Below are 15,272 nucleotides of genomic sequence, written 5' to 3'. Positions count from 1 at the left end.
AATATGTGAAAGAAGTCATTTATTAAAAAAAAAAACGTCAGTATTTCCCATCTAACTTTTCAATTCAGATTAACTACAGTACCTCAACCATAAGTCACAGGGTGCGTAGCGTTTTTAAAAAGTGCTTAAAGGTGCTTATTTTCGTTTTTTAAAAGCCCTTAAAGGTGCTTAATTTTCCATTTTTCAAAATAAGATTTTTCTTTTACTATGTTGATTTTCGCTTCGAATTATGCAAAAAGACACAGTTCACATTGTTCTGTTCAACGTTTTCATAATTAATTCAACCCCAATCTATTTCGACTTATAGTCAGTCAATAGCGTATGAAAAATTCATTCGTTTCACATGATTCAAAATTTCATGATTTTTGACAATTGTCAAGAACAATGCCAAAAGGTTTTTTTTTTTTTTTTTTTTTGACATGACGATTAAAACAAAATAAAACCGTCGATTGTCAAAAACTTTCCAACTCTGCCTAGCTATGATATTTTTTTGAAGTGTTTAAAAATATTTTTTGAGTGCTTGAAAAGTGCTTCAAAGGTGCTTATTTTTTGTTGAATAATTTGGCTACGCAGCCTGAGTAAGCTTATTTTTATTAAAAAAAAAATTCAGATTATACCTACACCAAAAAATAAATTCAGAACAAGACTAGATGTCGCCCTAGACCTATGAATTTTAAGTCTAATATGAAAAATTTAGTTGCCTAGCAAAATAATTTGTAATTTTTCTGTGGCTATTATGTTCATAGTCACAAATGTTCTTCATTTATAAAGTCAGGGTTCTATCAATGAAAAGGAATCGCTACTAAAGTGGATTAAATTGTTATCAAACTCTGAAAGCGTTTGTTCAAAAGGTAGTACAGTGCAGAACCTCTTATCCGGAAATCAGATAACCGGAATGAAATTCGGAACCGGAAATGAATTTTCTTCCATTAAAAAAAATTTTTTTTTTCCTGCAAGATTTTGAGCCCATTTTGTTATTTAGAGCGTATGGGGTATCGAGTTAACGAAAGAACTGATTTAGAGGACGTATCAAAAGCCGTTTGTAGACGAATCTCACATAAACACAAATAGCTTATAAATGTTATTAATGTTAAAAATAACATATATATGCCTGTATATAATTTTTATTTCATAATTTCTTTCCTTATTTAAACTTAAGTGTATTATTATTTATCATTTTTTATTATTTCTAAAACTATTTCAAAAAAATTTTTTAGTTTCGTTTTATAAACATGAAAAAAACTGCATTTTGTAGCGATTCAGAAAACCGGAAAAATCAGTTATCCGGAATCGCGATGGTCCCGATCGTTCCGAATAATCGGTTCTCTACTGTATTGACTACATAAATTTGAAATACTTAAATTTATTATAACCACAACTTCAGTTCAATAAATTGTTTAAAGTTTCACTTTTATAATTTTATTACACAACAACGGTTTTTACAAAAACAGAAAATCAAATTTTGGCAACTTCCAAATAAATATATATATTTTACAAACAAATAATATAATGCCACAGAAATTGGAAACTCACATTAGTAACTTAAAATTGGAAAATATGTTTCAAAATATAAATATATACTTTTGATCACAGTAAGAATGTAATATTTGTGTACTGATGATCTAAGGTGCAAAATGAGTGAAAAATTCCAATTTCAAGTGCTTGACCAAATAACAAAACTTTTTTGCCGGTTCCGGCTTCAAATGAAGATGTTCTTGAACATTCACTTGGTTTAACATTAATAATGCTTGTCCATCGATTTCCTAAAGAAAATACATGAGTTGATATGCTTTAGAAAATTTTTAATTGGAAAATAATTATTTTAATATTATCTTAATCACAATATATTTCTGTTTAACCTCTTAAAGCACAATTTTTTCCCGGAACATTTGTTGAAAAATGATAAGGATTTTTAAAAAAAGAAAATGAATATATAGGTAGTGATAGTTGTTTTTTTTAATTTCAGTTGTGGAACCAAGGAGCAGAGGTTGGTGTAAAAGTTATTAAAAAAAATACTCTACAAATAAAGTTTAAACAATTTGATTACAGGTTTATTTTGAATTTCAAAATATTAAAATTAATTCAACTAAAGAGAGTTGAGTGGTTGAAATTTTCTGATAAATTGGCATATTCAAAATTGTTAAGACTCACTCATTATCGGCTAACTTTTTCAAAACAAGTTACAAAAGTTTTTACTTAAAATTTATTTATGGTTAATTGTTTACTTTTATGATATTTAACACAATAAAAATGTATTTATTACTTTTTCCGAACTCAATAACAAATTCCTAACAAACTTACAGCTAATCATCAAAATGTACCATGTGGTTTACGCAAGAAAAATGCTGCATAGGAAATGTTTGACACAATAAAAATGTATTTATTACTTTTTCCGCACTCAATAACTGCTTTATAACAAATTCCTAACAAACTTACAGCTAATCATCAAAATGTACCATGTGGTTTACGCAAGAAAAAAGCTGTATAGGAAATGTTTGACACTTGTTTCTGGAATTAAAAGGTAAAAAAAATAAAATTAAATCTATTTTGGATTGAATAATTTTGGTGCAGACATTCTAATGGGGGTTGAAATAACATTGTGTGTATAGATTAGCAAACGGGACTTCGTCTACTGGTCGTTTTAATAGAAGGGTCATACTAAAAAGCGATGACTCAATAATTTTAATTATGAGCTCATTTAAAACTAAAATAAATTTCTAAGTTAAAGTATTTGAATCCTGATTCATACCTTTGAAAATGTAATAAGAATGAACTTACCTGATCTTTAATTAATGGCGCCAAGGGAGCACACTCAGTTTTTTGTAAATATTTCACTACTTCTTCTACAGACCAGTCTAAAGGACTGCTTTCCAATTTGGAAACTTGTTCAGGAGGTTTAGTATCCTAGAAATAAAATTATGTTTAACTACTTCCATACACAACACTAAAAATAAAGAAATTAATTGTACTAATAAAAAAATTCAAAACATAACCAAAAGAACAATACTTTTCAGTTTCCACGATTGACCTATTGATAATACAACTATCAATGATATTTTTATTAAATTTCGCCAAATTACCTGCAAATAAGCTTATCTTTCAATTGTGAAAAACTACTTTTGAGTCAAACTTGAAAATAATAATAAAATGCTTAATAAGTTTGTGCTGCCATTAATAAATTTTAAAAGCACTAAAAGTAATAAATATCTCTTCAAATAAGAACTCAAGAACTCTATCTTAATTTTAGTAAGTTTCTGCGAATGACCAAATATAGATGTCTAAGCTGATGTCAATTCACTTACCTGCCTACTGCTAATTTATCACTGATCAATCAGTTATTAGTAGCAACCAATTGAAATAGGTTTAATTTCAAAGATGCAAAAATTCAATTATCCAAAATAATGCAAACAACTGGTTGCCATTAACAACCACAATGTGACTGCAATTGATTATATGATAACAGTCAAATGATTTAGTTCAGTTTTTGAAATTTTAGAGGAAATACTTAGAGGATTATTTTATAACTTTGAGCTGTTTAGGTCATGCGATTTTTTCATATTTATCAATAAAGTTTAAAGTTTTCAGAGTATTAGAATCAGAACTTCAGAATGCTGTCAGAAACCTGTAATAAATTAGGAGCGAAAATAAGTATTTTTCAACATACTGTGCCAGAAAATGTAACAATAAGCTTGTAACTTGTATCAATTACTTTGGTTGTTATTTGCAAAAATTACCTAAAATTCCATATACCTAGCTTAAATACTTATGAAGATATGGACTTTTTTTATAAAAAAAACTTATCTTTTTGTCTTATGTTCTTTTGCTATAACTTTAAATATATTCAATAAATTTAAACAAAATTTTTGAATCAATCTTTAATTAATTACAAAATTATTATTTTAAAAACTTGCAATAAAAATTGTACATGATATGAGAATTTAAAGAAATTCTTTCATGCATTGAAAAAAAAAATTCATACTTATGTATTGAATCGTATTTGGTAAATAATGAAAAAAATCCAATTTAAATAGCTTGAAAATTTAAAAAGTTTCTAGCAATTTTTTTAACTAGTTTTGTATATTTTTTTAATAATAGTTCTAAATGATATGCACAATTTTTCTTTTGTATCAAAAGAAAAAATTCAATAACAAATTATAATACTGCTCAATAATCATTCCTACACTTCTAAATGTTATGATATAAGGAAAGAAAACATGTGAAAGAAAAAATACTTTTATGAGGGATGACCTGCCACATTGCAGATGTAACTTTTAACAAAACTCGTTTATTAGTATGAAATAACTATATGTGGAATAAAATTGCTAGAAACTCTTATAACTTTAAGATATTCAAATCAGATTTCTTCAGTAGTTACTAAATAGAATTCGCAACAAAATATTAAAAAAAAAAAAAAAATTTTAATTTTTTCATAAATATTAAAACTAAATTTACGAAATTTTATGCAATTATTGAAAATAATTTAAGTAATCAATACAAATTACGAGCTTATTGACATATTTTCTGCCAGAGGGTGTTCAAAAATACTTATTTTCATTTGTAATTTACTGTCAATCCATCAAACCTCTGAAAGCTTTAAAATTTATTGATAGCTATGAGAAATTGCATGTTCTAAAAAAAAACAACTCTAAAGTTATAAAATAATTATCGAATCATTTCTTGAGAAATATAGAAATATGTCAAAAACTGAAAGTGTATCTTCTATTATGGTAGGGAAGTGCAAAAATACAAGGGGAATCCAGAAAGTGTAGACAAGCATAAATAATATTTACTAAAAAAAGAATTAGTGACTTAATAAATAGGCAAATGGTATTTATATAATGCGTTGTAGGTTCACATGAGAGGTGGAGATACCGATAACAATATAGCAGTAACCAGTCCTTGAAAAATATTAATATTTCCCCCGCCCTGCTCGAGATGTGAAATCACAAAATACATGCCCAGATGAAACTTTTACTTACACAAACATAGTTTTTGAATCATATTGATGAAAACATATGAATGTAAACATATGCCTGATTAATAAAAACGCATGCTTGAACTGTATTTTTACTAGCCATTCTCAGGTATAATATGACTTAAGACTCATGGCAGTAACATAAAAATAAATAAAATTTTAAAACATCAATCTTTTACAAACCTTTTCCTCCACAGTATCTCTGGAACTGTTTTCTTCAGATTCTAATAACCGTTTAGCCTTTAAGTGAGCTGCAGCAATAGCCTTCTTTGTGCTGCCAAGAGGTCTACCAACTTTTCGTCCAGGAATAGGAAAGGGACGTATGGGTCTCGTTCTAGGTCTACCTCTTCTAGAATGAAAAACAGACAAATGATGCCACAATCCAAAATTCGGTAGTTTAGCCCCTCGAGTTACAATGTTTGAACTAGGTGTATGTTTTAGTTTTTTCTTTCCAACCAAAGGAATTTTTGAGGAGGATGACGAGGTACTGTCCCCCGAAGATTTACGAGATTCTCCTTTATCACATTTTTCCTTTATTGTTAAAAAATCAGATTCATCAATATTTATCACAGAGTCTTCTTTATCCCGCCTTTCTCTATGTTCTACAATTAGTTTCGGTGGGTCGTCTGTTTCGCTCGAATCTCCAGCTTTTCGTTTCTTTTCCTCATGAGCTTTAGTAAAAGCTTTTAGCAGGTGAGTCCAGTGTTTTCGCTTCTTTCGTCTACCGGGTCCTCTTTTTACCACTTCTTCATCGGGATTAGAAGGGGTATTATTGCTGGAAAGAGGAGGTCGACCCACTTTTTTCTTCTTAACAAAGTTATAACCTTGAATTAAAAAGAAGTTACAATTACGATAAATAGTTTTACAAACAATAAAAAAAAGAAAGTTATGGACCTTAAAAAAGTTGCCATATATTGTACAAGTTTAACATGTAAATTAAATATGGTGCATCCATATATGCACCGTATACCAGTGTATAAGTTGAACCCACTATTTTTTATTACAACATAGCGAATTTCTGGTGTTTCAAGTGTATAAGTTGACTGTTGAAAAAAAAATTAAAAAACATAAAAAAGTTAAATCTACTACCGTAAATCGGGACGAGTCTACCCATTTTTTCAGTTTGTCAACTTTCAAGTGGTCAAACTTTGTAAATATTAAAGAAAAAAGGTTTTTAATAGGTGTTTCGGAATCGCTATTTATCCCTCTTTAAAGCTGTGAAATCAATTTTAGAAAATATTAACAGTTACTCTGTTACTGTATATTTTTATAGAACTGCTGACAAATCTCTCGTATGGGGCGAGTTTACCCATTCTACTAAAATGAATGTTAACATTGCAAATAATCAAATTTTACTATAAATTGTTATTTTAGTTACTATGTAGGATATTTATGAAGTGAAATTCATAACTTTATTATATATTCCATTTTTTTATTCATAAAATAACACAAATTGCGTATTTGATCGATTATCACATTTTGATCGCAGTTTTGTTTTTATAAAATAACATTATAAAATAACATTTTTTTCTGATTATTGTTAATAAAAATAAATTAAAATTAATATAAATTTACAATTAAATAATTAATAAATAATAATAATTAAAGATTATTAACAAAATCGAAACTCAAACATTGGGAATCATGAAAAATCCTTTTCCCATTCTTATGGGAGGTAATAATAATTTATAAATAATAATTTATTTAACTTGCATTAAATAAAAAAAGTTAATTTTGTAATATAAAAATTGAAAAAATAGGTAAAATAAACATATTTTATATTTACATTTATATTTAACCTATAAATTTTCTTATTAATGACAAAATTAATCAATGCAGAATTAAAATAATATACTCAAATTCATTTAAAATGACTTAATTTTAATATAAACAAAGTTCTAAATTATATTATTATGCTTTATTAAAACTAAATACGAATGGGTAGACTCGCCCCGCGAATTCTGGCTTTTTGTTTACAACAGCAAAACTTACATTCTTTTTGGTTTTTTTCATATAAAATTAATGTAATCTTAGTCTTAGATAAGTTTATCACTTAACCAAAGTGAAAATAGTAATAATAATAATATACTTACGAAGCACCAACTAAAAGTTTGCTGATTTTCAATACAAATCTCTCAAAAGACGTTTGAACAGGATGGTTAAAAAGACACCAAATAAATAAAAACGGATCAAACTACTACATCGCTATCTTCCTTAGAGTCTGAACTAAGTCCTCGTTCGGTAAGAAATTTTTTATTTGCAATTTAAAATAGTGAAAATTAAATAAAACTAAAATGGGAAGACTCGCCCGGGTTTACGGTAAGTTAAAAAATATTGAAATGCCTATAAATAAATTATCTTAACTTTTCTTATTCTTAATTTTTTTTCCCAAATGTAATTTAAAGTATCATTTTTAAAAAAAACTTTTATATATATAAAAAAATATGAGGAGAGAAAATGCAAAACTAATGGTATATAATATATTAAAAATAGTTTTTGAAAGGGATAAATTGATAAAAATTTATTTATATCTATTTCATTGTTCATACTGCATTAATCTATCAAGATCAATAAATGTCCAACTTCATTACCTGTGTATAAGACGACACCAAATTTCTTAAAGTTTTGCGAGATTGTAAAGTCGATTTTGAATATATACGAGGCTTGCTATTTATATTTCTGGCCTAATAATGAAAAAACAAATATGTAGGATCGAAATTGGTTTTCTTGTTCTTCAAAATATTCTTCATGATGATTAATACACTTTTCCATGTGTTTGAACCAATTTTCAAAGCACTTTTTCCAGTCCGATTGAGGTAACTCCAAAACATGTGTTTTGAATGCATCAACCGCTTCTTCGGGGGTCGAAAATCGTTGTCCACGTAATTTATTTCTGATGTGTGGGAATAAGAAGAAGTCATTGGGTGCCAAATCAGGGTTGTACGGCGGATGACCCATCAGTTCGATCTTTCGCTCCGTCAGAAATACCTTTGTTTGAGTCGATGTGTGAGAGCTGGCATTGTCATGATGAAGAATGATTCGCCTGTTCTTCTGCTTTTTTCGAATTTCTCCGATGACTTCTGGCAAACAAATGGTCGTGTACCATTCAGAATTGACCGCCCTGCGTTGCTCTAACGCCACTGTTGCCACATGACCGTTAATGCCGAAGAAACAGGCAATCATTTGTTTCGATATGCTTCTTCCTCGAACAACTTTTGTTGGTTTTGCCTCGTCTTGGAAGACCCATACAGGTGATTGCTGTTTTGTTTCCGGCTCATATGCATAGATCCATGATTCGTCACCTGTGTAGATGTTATACACAGCCTTTGATGTACCTTGAACGTATTTTTCCAACATTTCCTTGCACCAATCGACACGAGCCTTTTTTTGAGCGTTTGTCAGATTATGCGGGATCCAACGCGAACAAATTTTTTTTACGCTCAAATGTTCATGCAATATTTTATTGATGTTAGTCATACTAATGTCCAAAGATGCCTCTATCTCACGGTATGTCACATGACGATCTTGCTTTATCAGTTCACGCACAGCATTGATCTTTTCTGGCGCAACAACGGATTTTAGACGACCTGCACGGGATTCGTCCTGGATCGAACATCGACCGCGATTAAATTCGTTATACCAATTTTTTACAGTGCTGTAGGATGGCGCTTTATCGCTGAATAAAGAATTAAGTTCATCGAAGCACTCGTCTTGACAATCCACGTCGAAAGTTATAAAAAATAATGGCACGAAAATGTTCACGATTCAATTCCATTTTTTGAAAGAGAAGAACTTTTCAATTTACTGTGAACAACACAAATGAAGCTATAATGGTAAATCATCTGCTGAATTTATGTTTAAAAATATCAAACTTTCGATTAAACTCGTCAGCGGTCGCCTAGCAACACTTACTGTTGCCAAGGCCAGAAATATAAATAGCAACCCTCGTATATATATACAGTGAAACCTCCGTTAAGCGGACATTCATGGGACCAAAAAATTTGTCCGTTTACGGGAAGGGTACCCTAATAACGAAATTTAACACCCTAAATTTTTTTTAGAATATTCTCAAAGATGTAGAAATAATTAAATAATATCTACAAGGATACTGTAAATATCTACAAGAATATTTATTTAAACAATAAAAAAGATAAAAAAGAATATATAAAGAAGTTTGATATAAATACATAATTCTGGATGTAGCTACAGATAAATAAATATAGTTTTCCTATTAGCATAGATACTCAAGTTAGACATATGATACCAAATAGGAGCGTACTGTCCTCAATCCGATTCAATTATTAGGTACACATCCCCTTACACCTACTTATCATTTGATAGGGAACATGGTTAATACCTCCTTGGAAAATAAACCTCCCATGATTCACAGAAAAAAAAGTAATGCATACCTGTAACTCATGAGAACCTATGGAGATGATTATTCATACACAATTGATCAGCTATCAAGTGTCTGAATAAATGTTTCATTTATATAAACACCTCAAAGATTATACTTCTGTTCTCTTTTTATTACCCCAGTTGTGTTAAATACAGTCTTCAAATTGATAAGAAAATTAAAGAAATTTTCAATGGGGTAGAAGCATTGAGAGAAGTAATTTCAACTTGAGGGGTCTCATAACCTGTGTGGTCCAGATGAAAAGAGCAAAAGATGCTGATGTCAGAATTATTTCAGGGGTGCAGTACCATTTTCTCTCCTTTCTTTACAAAGATAAGGCAACGTGACAGGAGAAAGATAGATTTTTCGGTGGTGAAATAGCTTAACAATATTTTTAGTTATGGATAAGGCAAAAAGTTTTATTTACATGCTTTAAAAATGGTGAAAAGTTGAATTTTTTTTAGCTTGCAATTTATTTAGAAAAAGTAGTGTCTGGTTTGTAGAGATAAAAAACAACGTTTCAGGATCAAAATGACTGTCCGCGTCCGGTTACGGGAGTGTCCGCTTTGCGGAGAATGTACGTAATGGTTTATTCATAGAAGATTCCCGGGGAATTAAAAATATGTCCGTTTTGAGAGGCGTCCGTTTTGCAGAAGTGTCCGTAACAGGAGGTTTCACTGTATATGGCTGATATTATAAACATTAACCTTTGTCTAAGACAATTAAGAAAAAATTATCTTTTAATTAATTTAGACTTTACCATACATTTAGCTATATAAATAAATAACCAGCAATGGACAAACAAACAAAAAAAATTTAGTGACAGTTTTAAATTGTAATTGCATGGAAAAATTTAATTACTGACCACTCACTTAAACATTTTAAAAACACAAGAATATATTTTATTTTCTTTCTATGTATCAATAATTAAAAAGCAAATATAGGAAGCCATTCTAAATAACACTTAGAAGTAAAAAACTTAATATTTTTTAAGCAATCCATTATATCTCTAATTTTGAAGAAATATATTAAGGATTTTTACTTTTTATTGCAAAAACATCTTAGTATCACTTAAGTAAGACCACATTTTGTAAGCAAATGCATAATAATATAAATCAAATTTCTTGTTTCTTATTTTAAAATGAGTTTTTTGTGTAGGGGACATTAATTACAAAAAGGGATAGCAATGAGAATAAATTGGAAAAACACCATTTTTCACCATATTAAGAAAAAAATATTTTTTTCTTAACTACACCATTTCCCCAATAATAATTTATATTAATAATGATTCGTAATTATACAAGTATATATTTATAATTATTATATTACCTATTATTATTATATGAAAGAAAAACAATTATTGTATGCTCTTTAATAATTGATTTTGTTTGTATATTTCATTTAAATTGTTTACGGTTTAAAAATGGATAGAAATTGGTCTCGGTTGCAATTTTTAAATGACACATAATTTCATTTTCTGTATATCTTGTGCCTGCGATCAATAAAATTCTCCATTCAAACAGGCCAATATAATCACAGTTAACTTTTTGCTCAGACAGGAGTTTTATTCTTCATCTTTTTACCACCTACATTTATACAATTTATCTATTAAGGAATGTCAACAAATAATTAAAGCCGAAATTGCGATTTTTTTATAGTATGAATTTTTTTTAAGCAACTAAATTCTTATCTATACTTACAATTTTAAAAACTAACAAAAAAATTACAAAATTCAGATATTTATACTGTTAATTTAAAGCAATTGTGCAAATATTCTAATTTATTCAATTATTCATAAGGTTGAAAAGGGAACACAAAAATGCCAAGTAAACTTCTCATAAAAATTAAAAAAATGTATAAAAACAGTTAAAATTTGAAGAAGAAAAAATTTGTTCGACTATTGAGTGTTATTTTATGAAGTTAATATTTTGATTTCTAAATCAAACCATGGTTTGAACACAAAACAGAATGTTTATAACAGAATAACTACCTAAACACTTGTAAGTAGGTTATTATTACTTTTTCCAAATAATATTAATAACAGCCATAAATTTACTCTTAAGTTTCAAAATTTAGTATTCTTATGTTTAATAACAATGTTCTTATTATCAAATAATGTTCTTTTATTATTGTTTGAAATTTGACTAAAAAGAAATTAAACATGTAATAACATAAATAAGATATCAAACACAATAAAGGTTTTCAATAATTATAGACCCTGGGTAATTACTATTCACATAAGTGCATTTCAGGTAGGGACAATAATCACAAAACAATAATTTTTGCTAAATAGATGAAAAACTATTTCATTTCTTTAATTAAACTATCCATATTTTATAAAAGTAACATATTAAATTTTGTACAAACTAAAATTTCAACACAGCACAATAATAAAAACAATGGACTTATGTTAATGATTAAAGACATAATTCTTTTTTTTAAAATAAGACTTAATTAGAAGACAAAATAGCAAAATTTTAAATAAGTGGATTACATAAAAAGGTACAAAATACGCAAAAATACTTCTGAAATTGAAAAAAAAAATGCTACTTAAATTCAAAATAATTAAATGTTCACTTCGAAAATAGATATATTATTTTTTGTTTAATATTAGTTTTATTTTTTGAAGCAATAGAGAAATTTATAAACACATAGAAGACATAATAATTTCCTAATAACGAAAATATGTTAAAAATATTATAAATGAAATAAAATTTTAAAATTCTTATTAATAGCAAATACATAACTTTTTTAATAATTTAATTAATATCTTCAAGGTAAAAGAAAATAAGTTTATATTTAAGTGAAAGCATTTAAAAGTAAAACTAAACCTGAAACCAAAATTACCTACCAAATTTTGTTTTTGTTTGTGTGTGACAATTACTGGGACAGGTATCTTCAATATGTTGGGGGCCAAACAAATGAGGACAGCATTCCAGTTTAGCGCAAATCTCCTTACAAAAATCTTCAACTTGCTCAGCATTACGTACTGTTTCTATTACTGCCCGATATGATTTGCCTTTATACCTAGAAAATTTTTTAGGAAAAATATATAGTTTTTGTGAGTGTGTTTAAATGAGGTAATAATAACAGAAAAATAAGAATGAATTATAATAAAATTTATAATCTTGATGGCAATTTATTAAAAATGTTTAATATACAGGGTTATTATAAATTTCTTCATAATCTGTATAACATTTTTACTTACTTCAGTTTTTTTTTTTTTTTTTAATAAACATTTTAATATTTTAGTCAATAGTTTTATGATTTTATAAATATAATTATGCTTGAAATATTATTAAAAATAATTCATAACAATGCATTTCAAACTATATTACAGCACTAAAAATTACTTTATAGTAATTCCTAAAGCATGCAAATGCATGACAATTTTTTTTTTTTTTTTAAAGGCTAAAATATATGAACTACAAAATTAATTTCACTTTTCTTTTTAAACTACTGAAATGACAAAATAAATTGTCTTGCCTTACACTTAATCTCAATTACATGTTCCTAAACTTTCAATATGGAATTATTAATTATTTGTCACAGGAAAAAAAAATATACTATAAAAAAGTCGATTTGAATTTTTAACAGATTCTCTATAACACATTATAATTTTCTTTTAGCATGGTAAATATGTTAAGGTTTAGAAATATATTAATAATATTAAAATAAAATGTGTTTTTGAAGATTGTGTCTTAAAATTAGGAATTAATGAAAAAAAAATTAATAGCATTTTGGTATTTCAAAAAATTTAAAAGAATTTTAAGACTTTTAAAATATTATCATAAAATTGCTGTAATTTATTACACACCAAGTACTGATGTACATTTTCTAATTAAAATTAATAAACACAGTAATATATTTACAATAAATTTTAAAACTATGACATTGAATAAAACCCAAAAATAATTTTATACTAAAGTGCTTTGTAAATGTAGATTGAAATATCAATGATTTCTTTAAAAAAATTGATTTAAATCAATATTTTTTTTTTAAAAAAATCAGTTAATTTAAATCATGATTTAAATCCAGCTGATTTAAATCAACAAACCCTGCTGGAAAACAAAGATGTAATTTAAAATTAATAATGGCAAGGCAACAGTTTTTAATGATGTCCAAGCATTCTAAATGCTTTGTAGTATAAAATATTTATTTATTTTTAAATTAAAAAGGGGTAAAAATCAGATTTGGATTTGAAACATGCAAAACAACCTTATATCAGATTAATACATATACAACATATATTGCATATTTTTTTATATATTCGTAGAAAATTGTGTCAAATTATTGTTTATTATTTTTTCATTTTATTTAATACAAGTTAACTTTTCAAATACGTTATTGTCTTCATATTTTCTAGAAAAAATTAAAATAATTGAGGAACAATTTCTTGCTTAAAAAACTAAACAAGACAATAACTATACTTTTGAAAATAATTTTAAAATAAATTCATAAAATAGAATACTCATACTGTCATAGATGCTATATTAAACATTATATTAATATAAAATAAATTTCTGCTACTAACTTAGCTTTTATCATTTGCTGCTGCATATAAGGTCTACATTTTCCAGATGCTTGTAAGAGTTGCAAGACTTGACTAGATTTATAAGCAATATTAACCACTCGAGTTATGACTTCATGTAAGACTAAACGAACAGGTCCAGGTCCAATAGCTTGTGGTAACTCAGCAAGGCGGCTTTTGCTTAGCAGAGGACCAGAAAAGCACCGGTGATTAAAATATATTTTTGAGCACCATGATTTACCGTGTTGTTGTTCTAAAAAAAGGCATTATTCACATCTATTACAATAAGATGTATAGACATAAAAAAAATTATATGTTTTGAAGGAAATCACAATATAATTGCATGTATAATATACATATGGAAAGAAAGAGAAATAGAGCTATGGTTTTGATAAGCTAGTTACTCACAACCTTTGAAAGCTACCTATATACGAAACTTAATATAAAATAAATTTAGATGATACTATAGAGGAAAGTTATCTGAAATCTAATATTGCAAACCAATATTTAAAACCAAAAATATGAGTTCTTCATTTGATAAATAAACAAAAAAATGCAACTTTCACTACATGTTTTAAAACTAATATAATGTGATATATATTGATTAATTAATAATAGACATAGTATGCATTTTTAATTGAACTGTTGTGTGATCAAATAAAAAAAATGCATAATGTAAAAAACTTAGATGCACATACTATAGTATTATTTTACATGATACATACCATTTATTTTTAATTGTTTCAAAAATTACACATTTTTTTTCAGACAATGTAAAAAACTTAGATTACATAACATGTATATCCCTAACAGACTAAACAAGATACTGTTGCACTTTAACTCTTTTTCTGTGAAAACAACGAAACTTAATTCAGATTAAAATCGTTATGCTTTATCGCATGAAACATCAGTTTTTTTCAATAGGGATACTGTGCTTGGTATGGATATTTCTCACACAGATTTGCCCAGATAGCAAATCAAGTAAAAGGTTAAACATAATATTATAATTTGCACACTGAATCATATATATGTTTTGTTTGATTGTTACAAAAGTTTAAATTTTATAATTTTTAAATAAAATTGCAAAACTGTGATGATTTAGTGGTTAAAGCACTGTAGTGACATTGTGAAGAAGTGGGATTTGATTCTCGGTGACAGCTTAACGCCCATGCAGTTTCAGATCGATGGCTACCAGTTTGTCTGCAATTCCGAACCACACTGCCACTATCATGCCATTGGTCATGAAATTGTGGAGTCTTAGCAAATGGAGCAAAACCAGTGGGTATTATTTTGAAGAAAGAAAAAATAATAAAATTGCTGGGCAAAACTCCTTATGGAATTGTTTTTATTACTATAGACAAGAATGAAGT

General features: G+C 27.4%; 1 protein-coding gene across 2 annotated transcripts in view; it reads right to left on the bottom strand.

The window, feature by feature from the left end:
• Positions 1-1,403: 1,403 nt before the first annotated feature.
• The window catches only part of LOC107438761 (scm-like with four MBT domains protein 2), a 36,627-nt gene continuing 22,758 nt past the window's right edge, over positions 1,404-15,272 (bottom strand). For both annotated transcript variants that reach the window (XM_087157738.1, XM_087157737.1), the window contains exons 14-18: positions 13,906-14,155; positions 12,223-12,398; positions 5,159-5,799; positions 2,779-2,904; positions 1,404-1,763 (exon numbers count right to left, since the gene is read on the bottom strand). In XM_087157738.1, coding sequence (XP_087013864.1) covers positions 1,623-1,763; positions 2,779-2,904; positions 5,159-5,799; positions 12,223-12,398; positions 13,906-14,155 — 1,334 coding nt within the window. In that variant the 3' untranslated portion in view covers positions 1,404-1,622. The remainder of the gene's footprint in view (positions 1,764-2,778; positions 2,905-5,158; positions 5,800-12,222; positions 12,399-13,905; positions 14,156-15,272) is intronic.

This window comes from Parasteatoda tepidariorum, chromosome 2 (genome assembly GCF_982258835.1).
Source record: "Parasteatoda tepidariorum strain Cologne lab strain chromosome 2, Ptep-v5.0, whole genome shotgun sequence".
Classification (NCBI taxonomy): Eukaryota; Metazoa; Arthropoda; class Arachnida; order Araneae; family Theridiidae; genus Parasteatoda; species Parasteatoda tepidariorum.
The sequence above is the reverse complement of the archived record's forward strand: the minus strand, read 5'-3'. Positions and strand labels throughout refer to the sequence as shown.